Here is a 26374-nt window from a genome sequence, read left to right on the forward strand (position 1 = left end):
ACCATGACATCAACAAGGCCAAGTGGCACACTGATTTTGTTTGACCCCACAGCACTCTGCACCCCTTTCAGGTTGGAACAGATTCTTCCTGCCTCTTGAGAGAGAGGAAGCCTCTCTCAACTCACACACAGAAATTACTCATTTCTTTTATTTTCTTTTTCCTATTTTGAATGCTTAACCCTCCAGCTTCAGGGAACCTAGTAAGGGCTCAGATTCACGTCGTCTCACAGCCTTGTGAAGACCTTCAGTGACCATGTCACTGCTGTCCTTTTTGTCTACTGATACCTTTCAGCAGCACTCAGATTTCCACCACCCATGACCAGGTGGTGAGAACCTGCCCTCTTCCCAACAGGCTGGGGCCTCAGGTCTCACACAAGTTGTAGATTTGCATGATTTTTCATTTTTTATTTTTGCAGATAAGCTGAAGAGCACAGCAGCAGCTCATGGCTGTGACAAGTCAGACATGTGGCAGTGCAAGCAGCTAGCAGCTCAGTGAAAGCTGTAACTTAACTTTGAACATGCACGCGTGCCACAGCATTGTAATCAGCTTTTTAGCAAGCAGGACTTTGCTACATTTCAGACCTTTGCAAATCTTGGGCCGAAAAAGGGGGGTTAAGGAGTGTCTAAGGGGCCTACTTGACCATAAGACACTCAACACGTTATCTCATTCCAAAGATCCTCTGTCAGTATTGCAAAGAGGTTACTGATTGACAGTCTCCAGCTACTATTGGATTATGTTTTAGTGTCCTCAGTTTTTTGTCTGATCTTAACATCTGATTTCTGACAACGTCTCCCCTCCACCTTGCATATCCTTTTGCTCTCAAATTGTGAGACTGCTTATACTTACAGATACACAATTAGTTTGGTATTTATGTTTTCCCCTAATAAGATATAACAGTTATTTTACAGCCCTTTCATCTTCATAACCACAGCACCGGACGGCCCCCCCCCCCCCCCCCAGTGATATGTCTACTTATCCTTCTGCAGAAGTTGCCAACTCTCATCTAGACAACAAAAAATGAACTTTTACCGTTGCAAGTTTTCCTCTTCCAGATTATTGAAGCCAATGCATGGGTTTCTGAGGTGATTCTTTATCATTAGGATGTCCTTATTTTCCAAGGCCTGGTTTAGCAACACAACTGCTGACAACATTTCTACTGCAATAGACAGTTCATCATGTGCCAGGTAATTCTGTAGGACAATAACGTACCTGAGTCAGGAAGCTAAATAAGCAGTGTAACGAATTTAAGTTACACAGTCCAGATACCATCAAGGAGATGGAACTGATTTAGAAAGCCTGACGTGCTAAGACAAATTTCCTGGTCACAGATATGTCGCATTAACACAGAACTGGTAGTAGAGCTTACTCTGTTTGCAACAAATCCTTTTGGCCTTTTGCCACTGTCCCATCTCTTCTGATCATACCCTCATAGCAGGGAATTATTTTTCCTAAGCAATATATGAAGGGTTAGTCCTCAGTAAGAGCATGCAACAATTAAAAAGTCAGTCAATTTGTTGCAACACAAGAGCTCAGCCAGAGCAAAGTGTGTCAAGAAATGACTTCTGGAATTCAATATTGCCACTTTGATTGAAAACAATCATGCAATACATAACACCATGGTGAGAGAATTAAGTCGGATTTTACAAGACAACATGCTATGTTTGTGCTGTTTCACGGCTCAGCTACATAACATCAGAGAGCAGGTTGTAAGCACTCTTACCACAGCGTTCTGTTGTTGGAGGTTGAACAGCTCAGTCTGATAGACAACAGCAGCAAATGAGTGAACAACAGGCAGCTGCGCCTCCGGTTTCATCAGTGCAACCAGTGTTTTACTAGGATCACAGTTACGAATTGCAGTATTGATATTGTCAACTGCTATAAGTTCTAGAGAACAGCAGGGAAAGAAAAGCCTATTAATTTTCACAAGCCATTTGTTTTCCGTGCCATGTAGATGACAGGTTATCCAGAGAGTATTATTTGCTGTCATTGGAGGAAAAAGTCAGGTTTTTGTAAGACAAACTGCTGAATGTTGCAAAACATGTCTATTCAAAAAATTGCAGCAAATAATTGACCAGAGGACTATAAATAGTTTCTGGACTTGTAGATATCAGGGATCAGCTATTGTACCTCTATTCCAAACTGAGGATCTGACTCATTCTAGCACATGGAGAAGGACCTAATGTCTCCTTGTGTTTGCTTGCAGCATGTTCCTCTCACTATGTCAGCTCAATCACTCCAGTCCCACCTCAACCCAAACGCTCATTTTCTTCTGTTGCATTTCTTCCTTCACCTCCTCCTTTCAGCAGGACCTAACTCAGCCAGCTAAAGCAAACCTGTCCTGCCATACCAATGACATTTTTTATTGTCTCTTTTAGGATGTCTGGTAGAAATTGATGAGTAAGTTTAGAAGTGGAATTTTCAGTGGCTAAAGTGAGGGGGGGAGGGAGGGGAACACATATGGTACAGCTTCTAAAAGTTTGTGTGCTATCAGTTGTCTGTTTAACTCTGGAAGATCAGTCCTCATAAGTACTGCTATCTAGAAATTGTCCTCTCCTACATAGCTCAAATTTAATGTCAAATAGACCACCATAGAGAAGTACTAATACAACCCTTCTCAGTACCAGAACAGCATCTGATTTCTGTTTTGCTGGACACACTTCAGAGATTTGAAGCCAGCAGAAAAACTCCGAAAGACACTCCCACCTGAGCCACAGCAACCTGGCAACACTTCCTCTCTTAGTCAGTGACCATAATTGCACTCCTGGAGGAGCCAATTCTGAAGAAACGGAGGCTGGGACGCACCCAGGAATATGTTGCACAAGGTACAGCCTCAGTCTTGCATAAACAGGAAGCAACCTTAAAGGTTAGAGTGTGTATGGCAGAGTAAAGAATGACAATTATGTAAATATTGTTTCCATCAGCAAAATAACCCCTCTTTCTTCCACCTTATCTTATGACTTTCCTCTTTTCCAGGGAATGCTTTTAGTCACCACCAACTGATCAAGTCTGTACAGGACTACTTGTACAGCTGACACCATTCTCATTTCATGTATGCAACACCACTTGCGTCTTACTATAAAAGATTAAGACTTCAAAAACCTTTTAAAGTAATCAGGCCCACCTAAACAATCTCTTTGCTTCTCATTTCAATTGCTCTGAAGCATGGTCACATGGGGCCATGTAGTTCTTGAAGGCTCCCTTTTGGCTACTCCTGTGGTTAGAAACAGCAAACGCTCTCAAAGCTACCGCATGCATGCTTTTTAGAGAAAAGAGCAAAGAAAAGACCGAGAGTCCACAAACAAACTAAACTAGCTCCGTAGTCAGCAACTAAACAATTGATTTGTAATTTAGGAACTCAGCATGCAATTTACAAAACACACACTAACAAGTTCACATTCCAATAACAAAAATGTTATTTTTCCTCTTTAAACCAGACATAAGAAATAAGTTGCTCTCCAAAGCACCATTACTGCTTTTCATACATCACAATTTTCATTATTTTGTTTACCAAGGAGCACCCCTTTTAGAGCAAAGTACTGCTCACCATGCCTAACCAATCTAAAATAGGATAACATTTGAGCTAGTAACTTCGCTTCTGGCTTAGGTTGACCTCACTGTACCAACTTTAAGTCGCATTACAAAAGCAGTCAGCCTGGATTCAAAGCATTGGAAACAGAAAAAACAGCCACTAAGCCATGCTCAGATATAACATGAAATGACAGCAGCTTAACAAAGCTGAATCTCTTAGCAAAGAAGTTTCCAGTCAAAAGAAGCAATGCATGCACTGCAAATTTAGATCCCCCTTAACTATATTTTTTGAAACTACACATTAAATTTAGATATGTGCATCTAAAAATAAGAATAATTTTCCTCTGGAATGTGATTGCAAAATATTCTTCCATTTGATTGTTCTAATTTAATGCTACAATGATGTTCATCTCTCCTACTGTGCAAGTCATCAAGCTACACACTCTGTCCAGTTTGTGACAATGCATTTACCAGTAGCTTAAGTCATTCATAGGTGCTAGCTACCTCAGGTAAAAAAGAATACTTCCACTGTAACACAGATTGGTGACTTGGCAATTGTGACACTGAGATGGAGAGTTACAAAATAAAATGCAATGCACATGGTTTCAGTGTGAGAAACCTAGTCTGTATGCAAGGAATTGGGGATTCGATTAATCATCTTAACATAATTAAACAGTGATGCTTAAAAAATGAGTATTAAAACTGTTACTCACTAAGCTTGTGAGCCTCAGCATCCGCATTGGCAATACTAACTTCTTTCTGTATTTCACTTTTGTCGAACATAATTGGACCCCCTGCTATCTATCATCAGAAAAAAAAAAAAAAAAAAAAAAAAAAAAGATTTGATTATGCTTGCAAGTTTGATGCAAGATAAGGGATAAAAACCCTTGATGGGACACTAGAATTTGATTGCAGTATTGCCTGGGCATCAAATACAATGTCACAGTAAACACAGCATTAATCTTTCCATGAGATTTTTATCTTACTCAGAATGTGGGATTTCCTCCCTGAAACTCAATTCCACCAAAATTCTTTCATAGTCATTAATGGTTTAATATTATCTTTGTTGCACTCAAGTTGCAAATGAGTTGCACTCATTTTCAAAGCAAGCATTATTAGGGGTTGCATGACGTATCTCAAATTTTATTCTGATATCTTAGTAATTACTTACAAGTGAGTCATGCTCTTCAGAGCAAATGCAACTACTTTGGTATTGATTAGTACATTAGTTATTCTAAAACCTTGATAAAACTATTTCTTAAGTGATACTGAAGGTAGAGTAGGGTAATTTCTCCCTGGATTAAGTCGATTAAAAAAATAAAAAATCAGACTGATGCATAGTACCCATTTCATTCAATTACCTGCATTTTCTGTGTTTTAGAATCACACAATTGCAAAAGGTACCATGAGGAATTTTGTGGCAGAACTTCAAGTAGGCTCAGAGCAGGACGGTTCAAACCTGCCATCAGTGCCACTTCATCTGGCCAGTCAATAGCCTCATTCACTTGGACTAAAGCTATGTGAACTGAAATGAAAACAATGCTTATAAACAGCACATATGTTTTTGAAAAAAAAAAAAAAAAATGAAAATCAAGTCTGTCAGCATCTCACTTTTTGTGAAAGCCAAATAGAGTGTCAGTCATTATCCAACAAAAGATTATTTCAAGATCTGTCCTGTAAGCAGAGTTTGATTCTATATGAGCCCATAAGAGAGCAGTTTATCTACAGATAAGTAATGGGTGGAAACTTATGAACAAATTTCAGGTGTATATAGAAGAGGGGGTCAAAATTTACAGTATTCTGCAAACAGAAGGAACTCAAACATGAGGAAAAAAGCAGGCAAAAAGGACTGGATTCTGAACTGAGGAATCTTTACAGCAAAACCCACAAATAAACAGACATTAGCCCCCAGAAGATTAGTAGAGTAGGAAAAGCAAGAAAAACCTGTTGTAGACAGACATAGCTACTTCTGTATGTTTTATGAGTTTCCACAGAAATATTTTGTTTGTTCCTGTGGATTTAAGCCATGTTCAGCTGCAATCTGGAAGACCTCGTGTTACATGCACACTTCTGTAAGGATCCTGAATGGCTTACTGTTGATCTTATTGATATTGCCTTGAATCTCAGCTTGTGTCAGCAGTTCTTCATAGACATCTCTCTCCTCTTCAGAGATTGTGCCATTCTAACAAAACAAAATGTAGTTAGTCAACAAAAATTTTTCAGGGAGAAAAGCTATTAGTGGGAGTCATTAAAACTACATCAGCTAAGTATTTGCTGGATGCACTCAAAGGAATTTGCTGACCACATGAACCAAAAGTACCTGCCCATTGTGGTAACTAATTGAGCAATATTTAAAGCATTTTCTGTTTTCTGTATAGCACAAGTGTAAATACATAGTAGTATTTTTCATCATCAAAAACATTGTCTCTCGTGTAAGAGCAAATCAAGTAATTTCACACTGAAGACCTGGGGAAGAAATCATAATTTATGCCCCAAAAAGGTATTATTGCCTTTGGAACATTTTTTTTTTTTTTTTTTTTTTTAACAGAGAAATTGTTAAAAGTGATAGACGGAAAATTGTCTGTTTTACTGTTTTATTTATTTTTAGACTTTAAGTGACTCCTTTATATTTCTTGATCAAGGTTGAACTACATCAAACTCATACAAACCATATTCCAGAATTGTCCATCAGTTTGTTAGATTTCCATTACTTATTTAGCTGTTTGTTTTTTTTTTCCTAATTGCACTGATATTTAAAGTTAATGTAATTTTGAAATAATATGACAGCATGAAGAGCAACATGTAGGAACATATATACTGTGAGAAGTAATAAAATGCCACTACCTTAAGTCTTGCACTTGATTGTTTTCTCCTTTTAGCTTCAAAGAGTTCATTTTGATAGTCCTGAGCAAGTTCCTCATCCACATTTAGCAACATTGCATTTGGGTTCCTCAGAGTTGCAATGGTTTGCTCAGCTATTCCCTTCTCAATAGCTTCGTTAATTGCTATTACTGCAGCATGCACTAAAATTAAAAGTACAATCCAAGGTTTCAGGAAGAAATTTAAATATTCAAATTAAGTGCTTTTATTTCCTTTACCTCAGGCTTCTTTATTAAATAGTAAAAAGCAGATAACATGCTACAGACAGCAGAAATTCCACTTCCTTCATTAAATCATGGCAAACTACCAGTTAACAGGAAATCTCAGTTTTTGTAGCAAGATAAAAAAATAACCCTATTAAGTTTAGAAGTAGCAATAGAAGAACTCAAGGAAAAAAAAAATAAATTATGTACAAGCACAAGATTAACTGCAGCTTGCCTAAATCCTACCCTTCCAGTCAGCTGCCACATAAAAGTGCTCTGTTCTTTCAGCTTAAATCCCAGGACTGGCAGCCACCTCCCCAGGGAGAATTTCAGAACACCAGGTTGGAAACCTTCTGCATCACATATTCCTCATATCCATTTATTACTTATACTGTCTCCTGATTTATTTGAAATGACTGTTTAATATGCATAAGACAGTTTGCATATCCCCCCTCAAACATTCCACTCCTAATGCTTCACTTAGGCTGTAGCAACAAAAACACTTATCTCAGAGGCAGCTTTGGTAGCAGGTTATGTCTGCTACATGTTATCCCTTCTCCCAGATAAGTGGTACTGTTTTACTGACTGAAAACAAAATGTGAGTTATGTTTTATTATTCAGGTCCTATGTCATTTAGAAGGCAGTTACATGCAGGAATTGAAAGCATTTTTAGTCACTTTAATTAAGAGACATTTAAGAGACAGGTGGATGCTACACTTTTGGACATAGTTTAATAGTGGATTTGCAGTGTTCGGTGGACGGTCAGACTTGATGACCTTAAAGGTGTTTTCCAACCTAAATGAATCTATGATGTTTTGATCCTATGCAAAAGCATTGTTTATAATAAATATTCCTATACAGAACCTTTCACAACTATAACAAAGTTCAAACTCTGAAATTTGTGCCTCAAAAAACATAGTTAAGAGTCCCTAGGAAGGGATAATCCTGCATACCATGCCTAAAATTGTCTGAGACAAAACTTCTCCTTTCCTAACAGAGGATCACCATGAGCAGTTAGTGAAGAGAGTCACTGATATAAAATGGTCCCTACTTTTGTCACCTGAAAGCAGTAGTATCGCAAATTTCAAACAGCTAGAACACACAAAAGGCTCTGCATAGTTCTCAGAACATTACTGCACAGGATATGGAGAAAAAGTGTCATAAGCCTCACTATAGCCTTTGAGCAGCTCATTAATATAGCTTAGGTGTTAAACCTTTTTTTGAGAAAACAGCAAAACTTCAACTACCAAAAAATGTTCGACTCAAAAGACTTGTTCTTTTTCTAGACGAGAATGGAAATGGTCTTGTTTTTCCAGAATAATTACAGGATTGTATAAAAATCAAATCACTTGAAGCTGAGTTAGGTATAGAGTAATGGCCAATGCATCCCTCCCAGATGTTTCCTGCACACATTTGTTCCTTGAGTAAGAAACTGGGAAAAGGCTAGAGGAAGGGTTTTCTCTAGAGTTACATTTTATCTGGACCAGCATGCCACAAAATAACAATTAAAAAACATACTAGTAATTGCTTTAGGGGCATATTCATCTCAAAGATTTTAATTACATTACTATATGTAATGTAATTTTTGATGGGTATTTAAAGAACCTATCCCAAAGGTGGACAACAGCAGCTCCTCACTATCACCACAGAAGCTTGTCTGGTGACTTTCACATCACCAATAAAATGTATTGGAGGAAAAAACAAGAATGTCATCTTTCCTTATTCTATCAATACTAAACTGCTACGTGGCCTGGAGTAGTTTTGCTACTATTCTAAAAAAATCACTTTTTTGGGATCGAGTTTAATTTAGGGTCTGTACATCTGGGTTTATAGCCTTCTAGTTCTTTTAGCATATAAAGAAAATGAAAGATGTTTGTTGATGACAAAATTTTTGAGCTTTTAGAAAAACAAAGGTGCAAGAAATTCAGGGAAGTGGAACAGAAGAGCAGACCACAGGAAACTGAACACAGGCAAATGAATAAAGTGAAGCCACACGTTCTCAGAGTTACTGCAAAAGCTTGTCTAGCTGTTGTTGGATTTTCCATAGCTTGGCATTACGTTCTTGCTAGAAAGTTGTTCTGAAACAATTTTCACTAGTTCAGTTCAGCACAGCAGCTGTCATGGAGGAGATGCAAGTAGAGAAGAGCCACATTGGTTCTTTTGACTTTCAACATTAACACCCACAGAAGGGGCTAAGTAAAGATTGCAGTTCCTAAGACATATCAGCCCTGCATCCACGTATAACAAAAACATAGGAAAGATGCAATCTCTTCCAAAGTTGTGTAATAGGCCTCGCTGACCTAAGTGGAGCTAGCAACACATAGACAACAGACAGTGTCAAGGTTAGGAGAGCTGTGAGCTTGTGTTGGTGGATGTTGCAAACCGTGGAAACTACCAAGGGAAACAATAAAAAAACAATTGGACTGGCAAGAGTGGTCTGAATGTATGAAAAAGTTATTGTAAAATTTTTTTTGAGGGCACTAAGTTTTACTCTTTGCACACTGATTTCTGCTATTGCTGACAGCACATCAGGAGTCATTAGCAGTCGTTTCATTTCATATCTCTTTTTTGCTTACTCCATTTCAGAAGCAGGATGGTAGCCCCCTTTCCTCTGGCAGGATCTCTATGTCAATCTTTCCTAGTGCACAAGGGTTCCCACAGCAGATATTTCCTGTTCTGGGTCAGGGCACATTATCTATAGCACGCGCTTTGCCCAGAGAGACAGAACCAGGATCAGGAAACCTGAATTTTCTATGGAGGGCTGAAAACATTTCGGAAGTTAAAGGAAATTACATATAGATGCTATAAAAAGCTTTCACAGAAGGAAGCTGCAACCCTTTCATCTCCAGTGAAGGAAGGAGCTCACTGGAAAAGCGTTTGGTAGTCACTAAGTCTCTGAAAGTTTGCTAAAAAAAGCAAACTGTCCCCACTTCCAAAAGCAGTATTTTGAGATCTGGCTTTGCACAAGCATACACAAAATTAAGCTGCAGCAGGCTGCAGAGTATATGACAGAATGTGAATCAACATGAGGAAGCATGTTTTAAGTTCAGGTCTGGAAATTTCAGCACATTTGTTTATGAAGCAGCTTGTTTCAATTATGCTGCTTTGCAAGGTCTAAAAAGTTTTACTGGAACTTAACTATAATGCAGTTGTGTTTTTTACCTGATGCCCCTTTCCTATGTTAACACTTCCCGATTTCACTAAATGTGTTGTCTTCACTAGCACATTGTACCCCCTACAATGTGGAAGCACCCACAGAGCTCACTTCTACATTCTAGAGGAACACCAGCTACCAAAACACCAACCACATGCAAAAGCTAGGAAGAGATCTTTGTGGTAACACTTCTAGAGGCCACATGAATATATATATATATGTTCTTTTCTGCTCAAAAAATGCAGACTGACAAGTTGCAAAAGGCCTTGCAACAATTATGGAATGTGATAATAAATGAAAACTTGCTTGCCTTTCTCATTATTTATAGCAAGATAGATGCATTAAAACACAAAGTATTTTGTTGGCATTCTTTCAGTATTTAATAGAAAACAAGAGCCATACTTACATGCAGCTTCGTCCACTGATAATTCACTGGCCAGAATCCCACCAATTTTACTAAAAGATGGCATCTGTATGCCATACTTCTCTAGCTCCTTTCGCATGTTGCTGATTTCTTCCTCTGTTCAAATCAAAAAAAAAAAAAAAAGCTTATTTGTTTCAATAAAAAAAACTATTTTGAACCACCATAACAACAAATATGTGCATGACTTTTTTTTTTTTTTTTCTTTTGAAAGCACGTGACTAGGAATTCTTAGCAGTTTTTCCCTCCCTGTTTTGAAGGAATCTGAGATATGGCAAATATTCCATGCAAATTCACTCCCTTCTGTCTTTCAAAGATGGATGTTGATTAAAAATAGCAACCTAACATGCATTTAATTACAACGCACTTAACACAAGCTTAGGGGAGGAAAAAGACCATAACAGAAAATATGTACAATGTTAGCAGATTTACAGCATGAAGAAGTTATCTAGTACATGATTATATAAGCAGTTTATTACCTGTGAAGTCTACTTTTCCCAGTAGGTCCTGAATCTGTGGTGCTAATCCTAGTTTGAACAGATATAAACTGCAAAGTAAAAATGTAAGAATTAGAAGTCCTGCGTGTTGTTCATGTATTCATTCACTTTCTGTATAAACAGATAATGTTTTTGTTAAAATAGTTGCCACTGTGAAGCATATCCTTTAACCTTTGACTTTCATGGAGAGATTTGGAATAAATTTAAACTAGCAATTTTTTTAATGTTGCATTTTAGGTGTTACAGAAAGAGGTCTCTTTTGACCTGAAGTTTCAAAGAAGCATCTGTAAGAGGCACTATCTCTGTATCTCAGATCACAGAAGTGTAAACAAGCAATTGTGTTCCACTAAGGGTTTCTAAAGAAACTCAAAAGTTAATATTGGCAAAAATCAAGATGTGAATGCACTTCAGTACAGCTTATAGCTTCGGATCGATGATTTGTTTTACTCACATCCTTATAGATAGTAGCTGAAGGCACACAAATCACTGACACCTTCCTTATTAAGTGTGTGGGAACCTGCATGTAGGGCCTCTCAAACACACTTGTGTCATTAACAATTTTGCTTTTGGAAAATGAAATAAACTCTGTGTAAAAGTGCTTTTCAGGCACTAATATTTTTGTTTCAATATAGAATAATAATAAAAAAATCTATACTCATTATTGCCAGAGCTCTGGGTGATACCTGAAAAACAGCTAAGCATATTTTGCTCAATATCTTCCAAACACTAGACAGGCATTTATCTACAAAAGATTTTATTAATTATTAATCAGTGAAACAATGAACAAAATAAATCCTGTGAAAAGGTATCAACTCTCAGCAAGTAAATTTTAAAAATAAGACTTAAATAACATGTTCCTCCAAGAGGATTATTTTGCACCTCTTACTTAAATTACCTCACCCACAACTTCATACATTGCCAATGTGCATTGTGGGTTGGTGTTTTTTTGTTGAGGAGGACATTTGCCTTCTGCTTTCATTTTTAACCTTTTTTTTTTTTTTTTCCTGGTCTACTAGGAAATTGCAAGTAGAGATTTGAAAGCACGTATGTGTAGCTGCTACATTCCAGAGCACAAAGAATCATCATTTCAACTTCTGTGCTACTGCTGCTACTCTTCTGTCCTGTCACAACCTGGATGGTTGCAACAACACATCTCAGGTATACAAACTTTTGGCTGCTGCAGTCCCTCAAATCATTGTTATGAAAGTTGAGAATAACTGTGACAATCTCAGATGCAAGTAATGAGATAGGTCCCTTCTTTATCCTAGCCTGCTTGACAGTCTTTTCTTGCAGACTTTAAAAGAGATATTACTCTAAACTCAAGACAAGGATGGAGCACCGGCTGAGGTGCTGGGTGTCAACAGCAGTCATGGAAATTAACAACATCATGGAGCTAAGGACACTCAGAGGAAAATAATGAATGGTATGAACAGGAGGGACTCGTGGTGGTGGTGTTTTTTCCTTTTCTCCCCCCCTTCCCCCCCACCCCCTTTTTTTTTAAAAAAAACTTTTTAGCACTTCCCAAGCATGCTGAGCAATGCCCATTACTTCCTATACTGCTCCTTCTGATAAACTTACTCACCACCAGGTGGTGCTGCAAATTTGCTTGCAGGCAACACGAAGACATTTCTACTCTATACTAACATATAATTTCACTCGAAACAGCTTGCTCAATGCTTTTGTAGACGTAGCTTGAGCCTCAGGGAACCCAGAGAGAATCAAAAGCAGGTTGAGAATGATGGACATGATGCAGTGGACACAGGGGAGAAACAAAGGTGAAAGGGCACTTCCAGGTGAAGTTACCTTTGCATCACCCACGAAGAATTGCAGTTGTGATCAACCAGAAGCTCATAGGTCTTGTTTTAAGCTTAGCTCGTGTACAGCATACCCTAACAAACAAACCTGAAAATAGCATATGCTTTTTATTTTTTATTTTTTAACATATGCTTGTTATTGTACCACTTCCTAAGAAAACAATGTGTTGAAAATGTTCGGTTTCAGCAGTACAGTTTGTCCAGGATGTAGCAGTGATCTGTTTGTAACAATTATTTTAAAATTATATATTTAAGGGAGCAGGGGGAGAGAGAAGAATCAAATCTCCAACACCACTTTCTAGGAACAAGAATCATTATTAGCATTTAAATTTAAACAAAGCAGTTAACCTCATTAGTCCAGGACCAAATCCAAATCAGCTTTCATAAGAAAAATGCTGCAAGAAATGAGAAATTTTATTTTTCAGGTCTGATTTAAGTATTTATGTTTCAACAGGAAAAAAATAAGATGGTAATTGTACTCAGCAGGAATCCAGAAATTGTTTGCTAAATCACTCCTTCCTGGACAGAGCAGTACTGTGTTTGGCTGCAAGTTTTTTTTTTCACACGCTGTAAGGGTCTTTATTTCAGGCTTGAAGCAGGCCATATCTTAAAAATATATTTGAACAGTTTTGCTTAGAGTAATTTCCTGTCTTCAGGCCCTCCATCTGTTCAAAGATCAGCAAAACCCAAATAACATTTCATACAAAAAGTCCTTGGTTAACGTTTGGTCCTATTATCTACAGTAAAGTTTACTTCACTCTTCTGAAGGGGACAATTTTAAGTACCAGTTACGTACATTGGTTCAGTAAGTTAACCTATGAAAAATCTCAGCTGAATTTGGCTTCAGTACTTCCACGTATCAGAATAAGATAAAACATCCTAACTATGTTAAATTCTTGCAGTTCATTGGAAGGCTTAAGAATCTTTATGCTCTGGGGTAATGACTTGGTAACAGTTAAGAATAAACGGAAAGTAGATCAGCCCCTCACCTCTCAGAGAAAGCATTCAATTTTCCCAGGTTGCAAGCCTTTGAAATTTGAGCACACACTCCAAGACATATATTAGAGTTTAACACTTCAACCCTGTGGTGATTCTTCATATATCGATCATGATCATATGCAACAGATGCCAAGGGAAAAATCCTGCTTGCAGTTTCTGCTCCTAGGTACTGTGGTGCCAGACCCTGAGAACAGCAGGACAAGGAATTTTCTAGGGTCAGTGATCCCTATGCTGGCTCCCTGGAGGGGATGCTCCAACAAACCCAATGAGGCAGGGCGCTCGGCAAGGATCCAGGGGACAGAAAACAGTGGGTCAGTGGAAGGGGAACAGAGATGGATTCCTGCAGCACAGTGTTCCTGACACCAACCCAAGAGCAAACACTGCTGGCCAAGAGAGAGAGTGCCCTGTCCTTTAAAACAGCCATTTCCCAGCCTGCTTTCACAACGTAGTCTGTGAGCAATTAAATACTGATACCAGAGTTTGATTTGAAAGATGTTTGCAACATGCATTTTGGGAATTGCTCTGTAAGTAAATGAAGCTCAACAATTGCTTCTCTGACTCTTACATCCTGCACGTGTATGCAGTCACAGGGCCCCACGCTGCCAGTCACAGGGCCCCACGCTGCCATGGTGAAGCATCATAAGCAAAGCATTGCCAGTCTACTCCCCTTCAGCGTGCCATAATGCATGATGTATGTTACAGAAGTCTATTTTAAATAATAGCTCAGAAGCATGGAGTTACAGCTTTGCGTTGATGTGTAGCAAGGAAAAAATAATTTAAACAAGACAAACCTGAAAGTGAGAGCCAAGACAATGCAGACTGGTTTTGATGCTAGCATAAATCCTGGAACAAGCTGAGCTGGAGAACAGAGGACCCCTACCAGAGGCCAACCCATTGCAAAATTCAGCTCAAGAAGAAAACTCTTGTGATTACAGAGATTAGGCAGATCTTATAAGGTGTCTAACTGTTCACATAACATTGAAATCCATGGCTGATGAAGTCCCCCATACACAGGCCCACAGCTATTTGAAAACCTCAGTATTCCCCCACCTCCTGCGAAACATCTGAGCTGGCCCTTACATCACCCGGGGAGAACGCAGCCCACCGCTCCCGCCTCAGCTGCTGAGCATTACGAGCCCCACGCGCCCACTCCAGGAAATCGCTCCAGGCTTACATAAGACACTCGCTGACAGAAGAGACGGCACTGCAAAGTTTTAGGGGAGAGCTGCCTGCATACGCGCCTGCCAATGCCAGACAGTTAACATCACACCAGTCAGAGTAATATCAAGGGGCAATACTCAAGATCTGACAAAAAAAAATTTATCCAGGGTTGCCAAGTCTGAACACCTAGTATTTTAAAGAAATATAATGAACTTTGGTGGTATGGCTTATTTGTTGGCAGTAAGTGCACACGGTGGAGTGCAGGAGTGTGCACATCATTTCGAGGATTAGACTGTAAAAAATTTTCAATTACAGCATGCATTGAGTGGTTTCTGACCTATACCCCTGGGGCAGCTGATGTGCCTTTGAATGCTGTTAGGAACACAGACATGAGCTGGGATTTGTGTTACATACTAAGCTTATGGAGATGTAGTTAAAGTAAGGAAAGGAAAAGGTCTCCTTGTACAGGAAATGAGGTGGGAGAGCCACAGGAGGGAGGAGCTGTCTGCCTACTCCACTGCCTCTCACAACAGGGGTGGTGTGAGGCAGATGTTCAGTGTGTGAAATGCGTTAGTTTGATTCATGTCAGTATGGAACAATGCTAGGGCCACACGATGAAATATAACCTTCCATTTAAGAAAAACCATTTAAGAAAAACAGAGTGATTAGTGTACATAGTTCTTGTATCATGCAAAGGAAGGGTCCAGCAATTTGTGTAAATAGAGGGTTTGAAGGGCGAACATTGAGACTTGAGTCTTGGAGATAAGAGAACCAAGGAGTTTTTAGGAAACTGCAGACTTTTGCATTGGACACTGCGCAAGCCTCTGATATCCGGCAAAGAGCTTACCAAATAAGGAGAAAGGGGGAGTTGAAATATGACTGAAGGACAAAGCCTGGGAGGAAGACTATGAGCCTTCAGCATGAGCGACCCTCAGAGAGACCACCAGAGACTGATATGCATGCGTCCGGGAAACAGTTCGGATTCCGGGAACTAATTATAATAACCCTGCCTTTTCTAGGAGTAGTGATGAATATGTATTAGTCTAGAAGCATAAAAACCAGCCGCCTGATGTAACAGGTGTGCGTCTTGGTGGAGCAGAGACTCCCGGCGCACCCAGCGCTGTTTGCTTGCCTCTATTCATTTAATAAATTACAAGCTTTAATTAGAATCCTATTTGGGACTCAATCATTTATCACAAGTATTTTCAGTGCTAATCCTTGCAGCTGGACAAAAACAAACCTTAAGCTCTACTTCAGAGATGTTGCTAAAGTCTTTTGAATTTACATTCAGAACTGAGTTGCTCAGAATTTCTGAAGTTTGGGAATTGTTAAATTTCATGTGATTGACCTCATAATACAGTTATTTGGTCCTCTTGTGGGTCGGGGGGATGTTAGTTCACCATTTTCACTCTGATCAGCACCTCTGCCCCACGGTAACACTAATATTTTGCTATGGTTTTCTTCATTTGTTTGCATGTATAAAAACACACATTAAGACAAAACAATTTATGAAGGTAATACACATTTAAAAGGATGTTTGCACTACTTTTGGTAGTCCTTTTTTATTTCAGATATAATTTACCCAACAGCCTTGTTGAAGTTCCATTTTCATCACCAGCTTTAAATTAACTTGTATATTCAGACAGATTGTGACATACTGATTACACTAATGCCATTCAAGATTTTACAATCTTAAATTCACCAGTTTAGTTTTAATTCCCATCAGGAATTACCTTAAAGCATGAATGCAATATATCATCCTAGGTATATTTTTCCTATCGTAGACATCAGTAGTCTCTGGATAAAAGATCTGGAAAAAAAAAGAACATGCTGTTGAAGGAGAAGATAGATAACTGAGCAGAAGAATAGCAAAATGGGCTGTCTAAAAATCCATATCTTTAAAATATAGAAGTTCCACTGTTATTTCTATACATCTGTAAATCAAATCTCGTGTTGTACTATCTTAGCTTTATCAGTAATTTTCATGAGGAGGAAGAGTTTAATAGAGTATACAGGTCAGTTATTAAAATGGAAAATAAGGAAGATAGACAGTATATCAGCAAAACTGTTAGAAAAGATCCTTTGGCAAGAGCTCAGGAAGTATGGTTTGTCTTCCTATAGACACCCAAAGCCTAGGATACAGTTACCACCTGCAAAGCAAACCAACACCACCCAGTAAGCGTTAAAAATGCAAAGAGCTTAAACAGCAGCACCCCCAGCCGTGTGATTGCATCATTAACAGAGAAATACACTCGGATAGAGCAGTGTAAAAACAATTTAGTCAAAAAGTCACATTGTAAGTTCTAGTTCTGGTTCTACAACTAATTTGTTCCTGGCCTTGGTCCCAGTCACTAAACACTGCTCCTTCAAGAAAATAAAATAAAAGCTTTGGCTACCCATGAGAGCTGGCAGCACGCTTGCAGCCTGGGCACTCAGAGCTGCGCAGTCCCACAGGCAGCAGAGCACAACTGAGCTGGTCAGGAGCACTGTGCCCTCTTCATCACTTGCTCACAATAGGTCTGGGAGGGAAACATGGGAAACATTTGGGCTACAACCCTCCTGTGCAGCAGAAGTAAAACCTTTGGAGGAGGAGTAGTGGGGTGGAAATCAGCTAGCTAAACAGAGGCCTCAAGCCTTGAAATAGAGCTAAAAATAGCTGAACTAGTAGAGGTAGGACCCTCCATTTCTTCATGGGGTGTCTGATGGCTTTCATGTGTAACCTTTTCTGCCTATGGGTACCTGCACATGGACCAGCCACTGTTCCCCACAGCCCTTCAGCAGCCATCTGAGCATACCCTCTGTGCCCAGCCTCAGCACATGGGACAGCTGCCCCCCAGGCACCCCAGGGCTGCTCCTGGCCAAGGGGGGCATTCACCCCAGGTGCCCACAGGCATCAAAACAGGAGAACAAGCACAGTAGGTGTTTCCATGCAACCCTTTCTTTAAGGATTTTCATCCAGAAAAAAAGACTCACTGGTGCCCAGAAACAGCAGAGGGGGAAGATGACAAGCGAAGACCAGCAAGAAGGAAGGTAAGTATGAAAGGTGACCCAAGAAACCAGCTGGTGGAAGAGGAGCAGCATAGCCACGCAGGGATACTGGAACGTGCAAGGACATTCTTGAAACAGGGCAGAGGCAGAGAAACTAGGACAGACGTTAGGAGGAAGAGTCAGCAAGAGACATGAGAGGTAGCAACCTAAAGGAAGCAAATATTTAAGTTTTCCACTTTAAAACATACTCCATTTAGGCCCTCCCTGAGACTCTAGTAGTAATAAGGTACAGCCAAAACACTGCTGGCATTCCCCTTTGACTTCCCAAAATACTGAGTATTTCCACTCACAGCACTTGTCATCCACAGCAGCCTCAGCCCAAATACACCAAAGGCATAGCACATAACACCATCACTGTTTTCAGCATTATCTTTTCTTCACATATTTTTTTTTTTTCCTGAGCCAGCCTTCCCAGTAGACTTACTGTAAACAACTGTTTATATGCAGGCAGATGAAAGGAAATATTGAGTCAGTGCCTTGATCCAGCCTCTTTGCTAAAATCTAACTGCTTACCTTAGGCAAACCAATGGACTCCATTGCTCTTAACCATTGCACGGTATTATCTGTGTGCCGAAAATGAAGTCCTGATCTCTGTTGGAAACACAGAAGGAAAAAATGATAGAAAGAATGCAAATCAAGTTCTCTGATTGCTGAATGTTCTGCCGATTCCCAATTTTATGTCCTGAAGATGAGTTCCGGGAGTCTTTCCTCATTGGACTTGGAGACCCAAGTACCACAGCTGCAATCTTGGTAATGAAGCAGCCTAAAGCATTAACAGGCTCATGATGTTCAACTCATGTTTTTAAGTAAGGTGAACCAAATTTGTATACACCTAGGTGTATGGTGGCTTAAATGGCCATAATGGCTTAAATGAAGACCTTTAGCGGTCTTCAGGAGCAAAAGCTGTCTGTCAGGTACCATGAACCACTACCTCCAGTATAAAGAAGTAGAGATGCTATCAGCACTACTATTAGGGAGAACAGATAAGGAACTCTCACTTTTTGTTCAGGTCTGCAGGAACACCTACCCCTCTCTAGAGACTACCCAAGGAGCAGTTATGAGAACTAAGTGGGAATATATATATATATTTATATATTATAATATATATATTTTAAAGAGTGAGGGTAAAGGCACAAAGGACTGAACTCCAGTTTCAGGAATTTTCAAGAGAAGCATTTAAAAGTAGCCATGATTCTTAACCATAGTTCTATTAACCACATGAGAGCAGAGCAACTGAATTTCTAAACTCTCACATAAAAAAGTGATTACACCTCCAAACTTACACCTTTCTGCCCCTTCTATGAACTGATATAACACATTCTGTAGTGGGGCTGATACATATGTGTGTGTTTCTATGTTATTGGTTATCTTGGAGTTAATGAACAGCTTGCACACATGCCATCTAAGCTTAATTACTGTCAGCTTGATTTTTTTTTTTTGCTTCAGTTGTAAATTTTGCAGAAAAAATAAACATGCTGATCTAATGAAGTGAATGTCCTTTCAAGACAAGAAAAATCAGGAATAGTCATCATGTTTAATTATTGAATTGTTTTTGGCTCCAGTTCTTACTTGGGAATAATTGCTTAAGTGATAACCTTTATGTTCTCCCTGGAGCCAGAAGTGTAATTTGTTTGGCTTTATAAGCATTAAGTGGCACTAACACAGTTTTTCTCAATAAAAAACATTTCTAAATTATCATACTGGCTTCCTAGTGCTTTGCATCTTCCATCTCATCTTGACAGACTTAAAGCAGTACAGAAAGTGAACCTACCATGCTTGCATATCTTGAAGGTCTGGAAGATGGATATTTTTTTTGTCTTGTTATACAGAGAACAGAGTTATTACCTTGTAACGTGCCTGCTCCACATCATATATCTTTTTGTCTGACACCACATTAGGGGCAAAGAATTTTGCAAGCTTGGCAAGGTAAACACCATTCCTTAAGCCTTCTTCCAGTTCAGTAGTAGGGGGCAGCTCTTCTTCCAAGCAGACCTCCATCCACCTGCAAATACATCATTTGAGAAACATCACTACTTGCAAAATTAGTAGATTTGAACTGACGTTTTTCCCCACAACCACTGTACATTTAAAGTCACTCCTACAATGCTCATAATCTATAAAGGAAAAGGGCACACACAGGTTGATGAGAAAATATTCATGTTCATTAATAAGGCAGATCAAAATGACTAGAGTCATATCTTCACTGCGTGTTAGTGACTCATCAATAACCAAACAACATGCTCTGAAGTATTTATCCCCTAAGGGCTGTTTCAGATCTTCTGAAAAGCCCTGGGCTTTTAAGTAGGCAGTGATTCAATTTGAAGCCAGAAGAAAACATAGGATGCTGTGTATCACTGACATTTGTATTTCAAGAAGTCTGTGCTGAATGCCAGGCGCATTGAGACCAGTAGCTTGTGACATGAATTGAGTTCACACAGCAGAGGTGCACTGCAACCTGAACTTGCAGCAGCAGTGCCCACAGCAACTCATCTTCCACCTGCAGCAGGCAGCAGCTCTCCACCTTCACCTGTGAACTGCGGTGCCATGGCTGATAGGAGACAAGCTTTTTTGTTGAAACAGCCCAAAGAACCTTGCACATTTGAGGTCTGTCTGGCAAGGACTTGGCTGAAACATTCCCACTGCACATCATTGGAAAGGGCTTCTTGTCCAACAATAACTAAATCCTTCAAGGTGATAAACTAGTTTCCACTTTTGAGATTTAGAAGTTATACTAGATAGAAAACTAAATACCTAATCAGTTCAGAAGGCCATTAAAAGACATATAACCATATATCTACTATGTTTACACTGAGTAGCCAAGAAACACTGCTACCAAACTACTCCTGAAAATGATTACTATCCCGTTCACTGCACCAGAAGCTCGTTACTTTGGTGGTCTAAATGTTTTGGCCCTGTAACCTTATTCTCATTTCTAGCAGCTAAGTAACATTACAATAGTTATAAATCTGTTTTGTACTTTCCAAATATATATTTTATTTTATTGCTTAGGTGATCTCTGCTTGTGATAAAAAGATTAGTATCATTTTAAATGGGAAAGAACAAAACTGAAGACATTAGATCACCTTAATTACTGTAACTAAAGCATGCTTGCTGTATGCTTTGGTAGACAGCATTACAAATCTAACATCACCTCCACAGGGGTGAGTTCAGAAACCAGAAAGCTGGAATCCAGGTTGAAAATGAGCCAGTTTTTCCTCACTACAGAGAAGAAAAAAAGCCTACTACATCATTTTGTTTCATGTTAAGACTCAAGACAAATGACCTATTCCATTACACTTTTGGATTTGTTACAGGACATATGCAAGTTGTTTCAGTGAAGCACAGACTACCCAAATAGCTCTTCAGGAAACCACCAGTCATAAATCTTGGACTATATCACGGAAAGCTGCATGGAGCAAGTGTCACTAGGGGAACTGTAGTTTGCAATATAAAAGCTGCTTTGGTAAGAAATACGGTGTCAGATGGTCAGATGGGTCTCTGCTCCATTCTGCTTTGCATGCTCATGTGCTATGGTATGGGTCCATGCTGAGAACTCCAAAAGTTATCTTTATTAATGACATTTTATAGAATAAATAAATACACACAGTAAGGCAAAGTGTCATAACATTTGTCTTCAAAACAGGGCAAAGAAAAAAAAGCAAAGAATATATACTCTGGTTTGTAGCAAATCTGGGTTTTGTCTGAGTCAGTTAACTTTTTTTTCTACAGGTTTTATTTCCTAAAATGTGTCTTCTGGTAGAGTGATCCTGGCAGCAGAAAGAGCATGCTGAGTAATGAAAGGGAGGTAAGTCACCATGAGCTGAAGCTGATCCTGTTACACAATGAACCACCTCCAGTGAGACAAAAACAAGCTGTATAACCCTACAGTAGAGTTCAGCACGTTGACATTTTGAAGTATAAAGAAGTGCAATGTTCTTGTCAAGACACAGCCCGCTACTGTTGTTGAATTAGAGGAAAGGATGCATTTGGGTGGTTTTGGTCTGGACTATAAAGAGTCCTTATGAAATTGAGTTATTCCTCAAACTCTAAACACGGTGCTAATCCAAGGTGAAAGCTGCCACTTTAAAACATTCCATTATTCAACAAAGATGGATTTGAATTTGTTTCCTGCATGGTGACAAGCTCCTAAATTAATCTGGAACCACCCTGTTCTGGATAGTGAGACTGCTCTCAGTGATTCTGAGACTGCTCTCAGTGATTCAGTGGGTGAATGCAACACAGAAGAACAGGAAACTGTATGAGGAAGCAAAGAAACCAGCCGAAAGAAAAAAGGTAATGAAAAGTACAGCTGCCAATCCACCAACTACAGATAAGTACCTGAGCAGTCTTTTCAGAAAGAGAACATTAGTAACTCAGTGGGAAAAAAAAAAAAGGAAAAGTAGAGAAAGATAAATAGAGCAGAGCTGAAAGATGCATATGAAGAATTTATTTCCAGTTAAAGATCTTTAGCTGTAAGTGATATTCATTCCGTTAAAATGCTCTCACAGGTCATCAATAAGGCAACTAACCTAAAGCTTTTGGGAAGCAATCACCACAGCAGAGAATACAGCTATGGCTATGTAAGACAAATTTGATCAATACTTGGAAGCTGCAGAACATACTTACTACAAGAAATACCGTAAAGTCCTGCAAATATACAACCAACCTGTTAAGCCTTAGCTATGCTACTCAAAGATGCTCAACTGTTACTCTCCTGTTATCTGTTATGTATTGATACATCTGCAGCACATTTGGCCCCCCACTTCTTGCATTTGCAATAGTTTTGTTCCTGTTGTGCCAGTTTACTTAAAAAGGAGTTGTGGTTCTCAACAGAACAAAACATTACTTGTAAGGTTGTGAGGTTCTGCTTTTGAAGATGCAGCTTGGCAAGTTTATGAAAATTATGATAGTGTGGTACTGATAGAAGGAGTAGACTGCAGTAAAATAAAAAAAAATTCTTTCTACTTCTGTTTTTAAGTCACATGGAGAATATTTACCTGACAATACGGATTTATAGGTATCTCTGGGGCATTTCTTTTTTTCTTTGGACTGAAAAAAAAAAACAAACAGCGTTGCCTTTGGCTCACCCATTGTTTTCCTGAACACGTAGTACTGCAGCATCAGCATTAGACTTAAGTCTGTCACAGGAGCTGTTCCCCGTGAACCAAAAAGAAATAAAAAAGGCTATATAAGAAGGGTCTATAATTCAACACTAGACAGGGTGCTTTTCTTCAGTATGAATTTTCAGTATGAAGTTTGTGGCATAACACTAGTGTAACTATCAAATGTATACATGCATTTCTACAATTCTTTTTTTTCCTACAATGTACTCCCCATAACTAGTACTGTGTTTTAAACACCTTTAACATACTGTCAGATGTATGCCATGAAAAAATGGTTGACTTGATCACTAATTATAGCTAAACCCAAACACCAATCCATGGTGGAGAAACAAAAGGGAAAGTCAGGATGCAGACTGGAATGTAGACATGAAGTGCTGGGGTAGCATCACCAAAAATTAGCTATTATTTAAACTTTCCTGCAGAGCTACTAATGCCAGTTTTAACCTTATTTTGATTCAAATACATAAACAGGTGTTTTCCTGAGAAAAGATAATTTGTATTGTAAATCAGTATACATAAATAGCCTGGTAAGCAAAACTAATCAGCTTTTATTTTCATTTTACTCCAGTAGTTGCCAGCAGAGAATATTAGCCTTAAAAAATGTAAATAAATGAAAAAATGCTAATCAAGGGAAATAAGCCTCCAAAACAGTAATTCTAATTTATAGTATTGTAGATACTGACAGTAGTGAGTACTGAGGTGCAGTAGGTACAGTTTTCATTTGCTCTGCTCAATTCTGTTTTTACTTTTGGCAATCTGAGGTAGAGAAGTTCAGTAGTGAATTTCTGGCAAAATAACAATGGTTACTTCTGTGCCAGACCTATGAGCAGTAAACAGCACACTGCTCACCCAGAAACTCCAGTCTCCAGATTCAAGCATGCAAAACAGCAGCAGTATAATGAGATCAGACTTGCAGTTTAAACAAAAAAAAAAAATTGAATCTCATTCAAGACAAGGGTCAAGGGAACTGAAAGAACCAGTGCTGTACTGTGAACGCCACCAGTTATGAAGTTGCCATTGACAGTCTGTGTGGTCAGCAAAACACATGCTGCTGGCTGAGGGACTGGAAATGCTTAAGCTAATGTTCAGCGGAGAAGACAATACATTGTACAACCTGCTGAAAGTCCACCACATTTGGCACTTGTTGGATATAGCAGCAGAATTTTTACTTGCACTGCCCAGACCTCTTGGAATTGTGTTGCAAGATGTGGATCCAAGGGCACCAGGTCTGTACCTCCTGGGGAGCAAGAGACAATGCTCCAGAGAGAGAACCTCAAAATGCTGGATTCTACTATAAAAAAGTCGTAGTGAAGACAAGATAATGACAAGTTACCACACATTAACTACCTCCCTGGCTCACCACCACAGCCTTTCAATCTGTTTAAGCACAGACATATTGAGGGGAAATGAAAGTTTTCACCTAGAGGTTACTTAAGCATCTCATTCCCAAAGACTGAAAAAATTGTGTTACTTGAAGAGAACAAAAAGTAACAACCAATTCCAAGGTAAAAAGTTCCAACTTTAAAAAGAAAACCTACCACTTCAGACAGTGGTACTTATTCAGTATAAGTATATATATATATATATATTCAAAATATTTGGAAATAAACAGTGGTTTGAACCATTAAAACTAGAACATTTCGTGTTCTATATTTTTATGCCTCTAGTTTCAAAATCTGAAGATTTATTAAGAAAGCTATGTTCTTTACTCTTTGTTTGCTTTTGTTCTTTAATGTAAAAAAGGATTTATTTTTCCTGCTAGCAGTCATGTAGATACTGTTTAAAACGGAGGCTGAGAGCAGCAGAAGAGCTAGGTGTATTTCTTGGCTAAGGAGGGTAGTGGCACTGGTTTGTTTATAAGGAAAGAATGTATGTTAACTTTGGAATTTGTTCTCATTAGGCAGCAAGCTTCAGTGTGATACATCTCCTAAACTAGAAGGATCAGACAAAAATTGTTTCACAAACAGCCACATACTGTTTCCAGAACAAAAGCATACAAAGCTCCCAGCAAGTCCATGAAAATCGATACAGATCATTTGAATACCACCATAACAAGAAGTACAGGTTTTTATCAAATAACTGCACAAGCTTGTAGGCTCCACATAGTGCCTGTGCAAAGTAGTGAGAGCAGACAGTTGAGAGAACCTTTTTCAGCAACAGCTTGTGTTGACAACTTGCTGCTATAGCAAGACACCCTTGAAACATGGTTTGCTGAATCTAAGGCTATAGATTCATAATGCAGAGACAGTCTCCACTGAGTCTCAAGTTTTATGTGCCCTGAAAATATACTTGGTGGCAAAGAAGTCAACATTTGTGGCAGTGGGTTACTCGAGCAGTGCAGAGAAGAAAGCCATGATGCAGGTCAGTAGTCACCACACTTCTCTTATAATACATACAATAAATAACATGAAGAAAACATCACAGGGGATGCTGTAACTCACACAAGATCTCAGAACTTTACCGCGACAAGTAAAATGAGCATCAAATCCTTTAACAAGATATTTTTTATTATCAAGTAGTGCTTTTTTTTTTTTAAACCCTCCTACAAGTCTGTACAAATTCAAAGTTGTGCATCTCTTTCCTTCTAGCTACTGTCTTGACTTAGCAGCATCTCAGCCTATTTAAATTAAGTCATGCACAATTTTACCAGAGAGGATACTGACTTTCCATAAGAGCTACACTGAAAACTATGAAAAGTTGTTTATTAATTTGTCATACGTAAGTATTAAAATAGTATGGATCTCACTGTGCACTGCTGTGCTATGTTGATTTTTTGTTGTTGTTCAGTATTGCAGACCTGCAAGAGGGTTGCTGCAATGTTCATTTCCCTGACTAAAGACCTTCTGATTCAGATCATTCAATTCAGATGAGTAGAAACAAGAAGTAATGACAACCTGTCCACCTTGTTCAGCACACTAAAGTAGCCATAAATAATTTCAGCAACATTTTTTCACACAAGATTTCTGCTGTTATGGAAACATCATATTTACAAAATAATCTTGGAGGTGTCATAAAATTATGTTTCACAAGATGGCAGTGCAGATACTATTTGTTATTTTAATCTGGTTTACTCCACAGGTCCCCTATGTGGGTTAATCAGTGATTAAAGTCCACAAGGCAACCTGCTGCTCCAGAAACCTGCACTAGAGCCTGTGAAGCATCAGCATGGCCTCACAGGTGGCACAAGCTACTGGGCACCTGGCAGCTGCCAAGTCCTGTTTACTCAGCACTTCTAAGGTAGAAAAAAAAAATGCTAGAGATTCTCCAGCAAGCAGTCTACATCCCAACAGGCAACAGCAGCGCACATGCCTGCATTTCATGACAGCCCCCGACCTTTGCAATCTGAACAGCCTTTGTTTTGCTGCTTCTTCTGTTTGCACTGACTTTAAGATTTAGTACCATGTATCAGCCACAAGCTCAACAACTGCTCCATGAGATAACAGGCTGAGCAGGGCCAACACTAACAAAGCCCGGTCTGATCACATGGACACCTTGTCTTACTGCCCAGCTCCTGGCCTGGCTCGAGGCTGCCAGGTGCTTGGAGC

The 26374-nt window shown here is 39.1% G+C and overlaps 1 protein-coding gene across 6 annotated transcripts in view; it reads right to left on the minus strand.

Annotated features, from left to right (window-relative positions):
- The window catches only part of IQGAP2 (IQ motif containing GTPase activating protein 2), a 127977-nt gene that overhangs the window by 42911 nt on the left and 58692 nt on the right, over window positions 1-26374 (minus strand). The window contains exons 3-13 of one of the 6 annotated variants that reach the window (XM_035310048.1): window positions 19552-19708; window positions 18220-18297; window positions 16392-16468; window positions 10667-10734; window positions 10173-10286; window positions 6374-6552; window positions 5624-5711; window positions 4891-5054; window positions 4243-4330; window positions 1722-1885; window positions 1031-1191 (exon numbers count right to left, since the gene is read on the minus strand). In XM_035310048.1, coding sequence (XP_035165939.1) covers window positions 1031-1191; window positions 1722-1885; window positions 4243-4330; window positions 4891-5054; window positions 5624-5711; window positions 6374-6552; window positions 10173-10286; window positions 10667-10734; window positions 16392-16468; window positions 18220-18297; window positions 19552-19708 — 1338 coding nt within the window. Of the gene's footprint in view, window positions 1-1030; window positions 1192-1721; window positions 1886-4242; window positions 4331-4890; window positions 5055-5623; window positions 5712-6370; window positions 6553-10172; window positions 10287-10666; window positions 10735-16391; window positions 16469-18219; window positions 18298-19551; window positions 19709-26374 lie in introns of all 6 variants that reach the window. The other 5 variants (XM_035310047.1, XM_035310050.1, XM_035310049.1 and 2 more) reach the window with 5 other exon arrangements.

This window comes from Oxyura jamaicensis, chromosome Z, assembly GCF_011077185.1.
Source record: "Oxyura jamaicensis isolate SHBP4307 breed ruddy duck chromosome Z, BPBGC_Ojam_1.0, whole genome shotgun sequence".
Taxonomy (NCBI): domain Eukaryota; kingdom Metazoa; phylum Chordata; class Aves; order Anseriformes; family Anatidae; genus Oxyura; species Oxyura jamaicensis.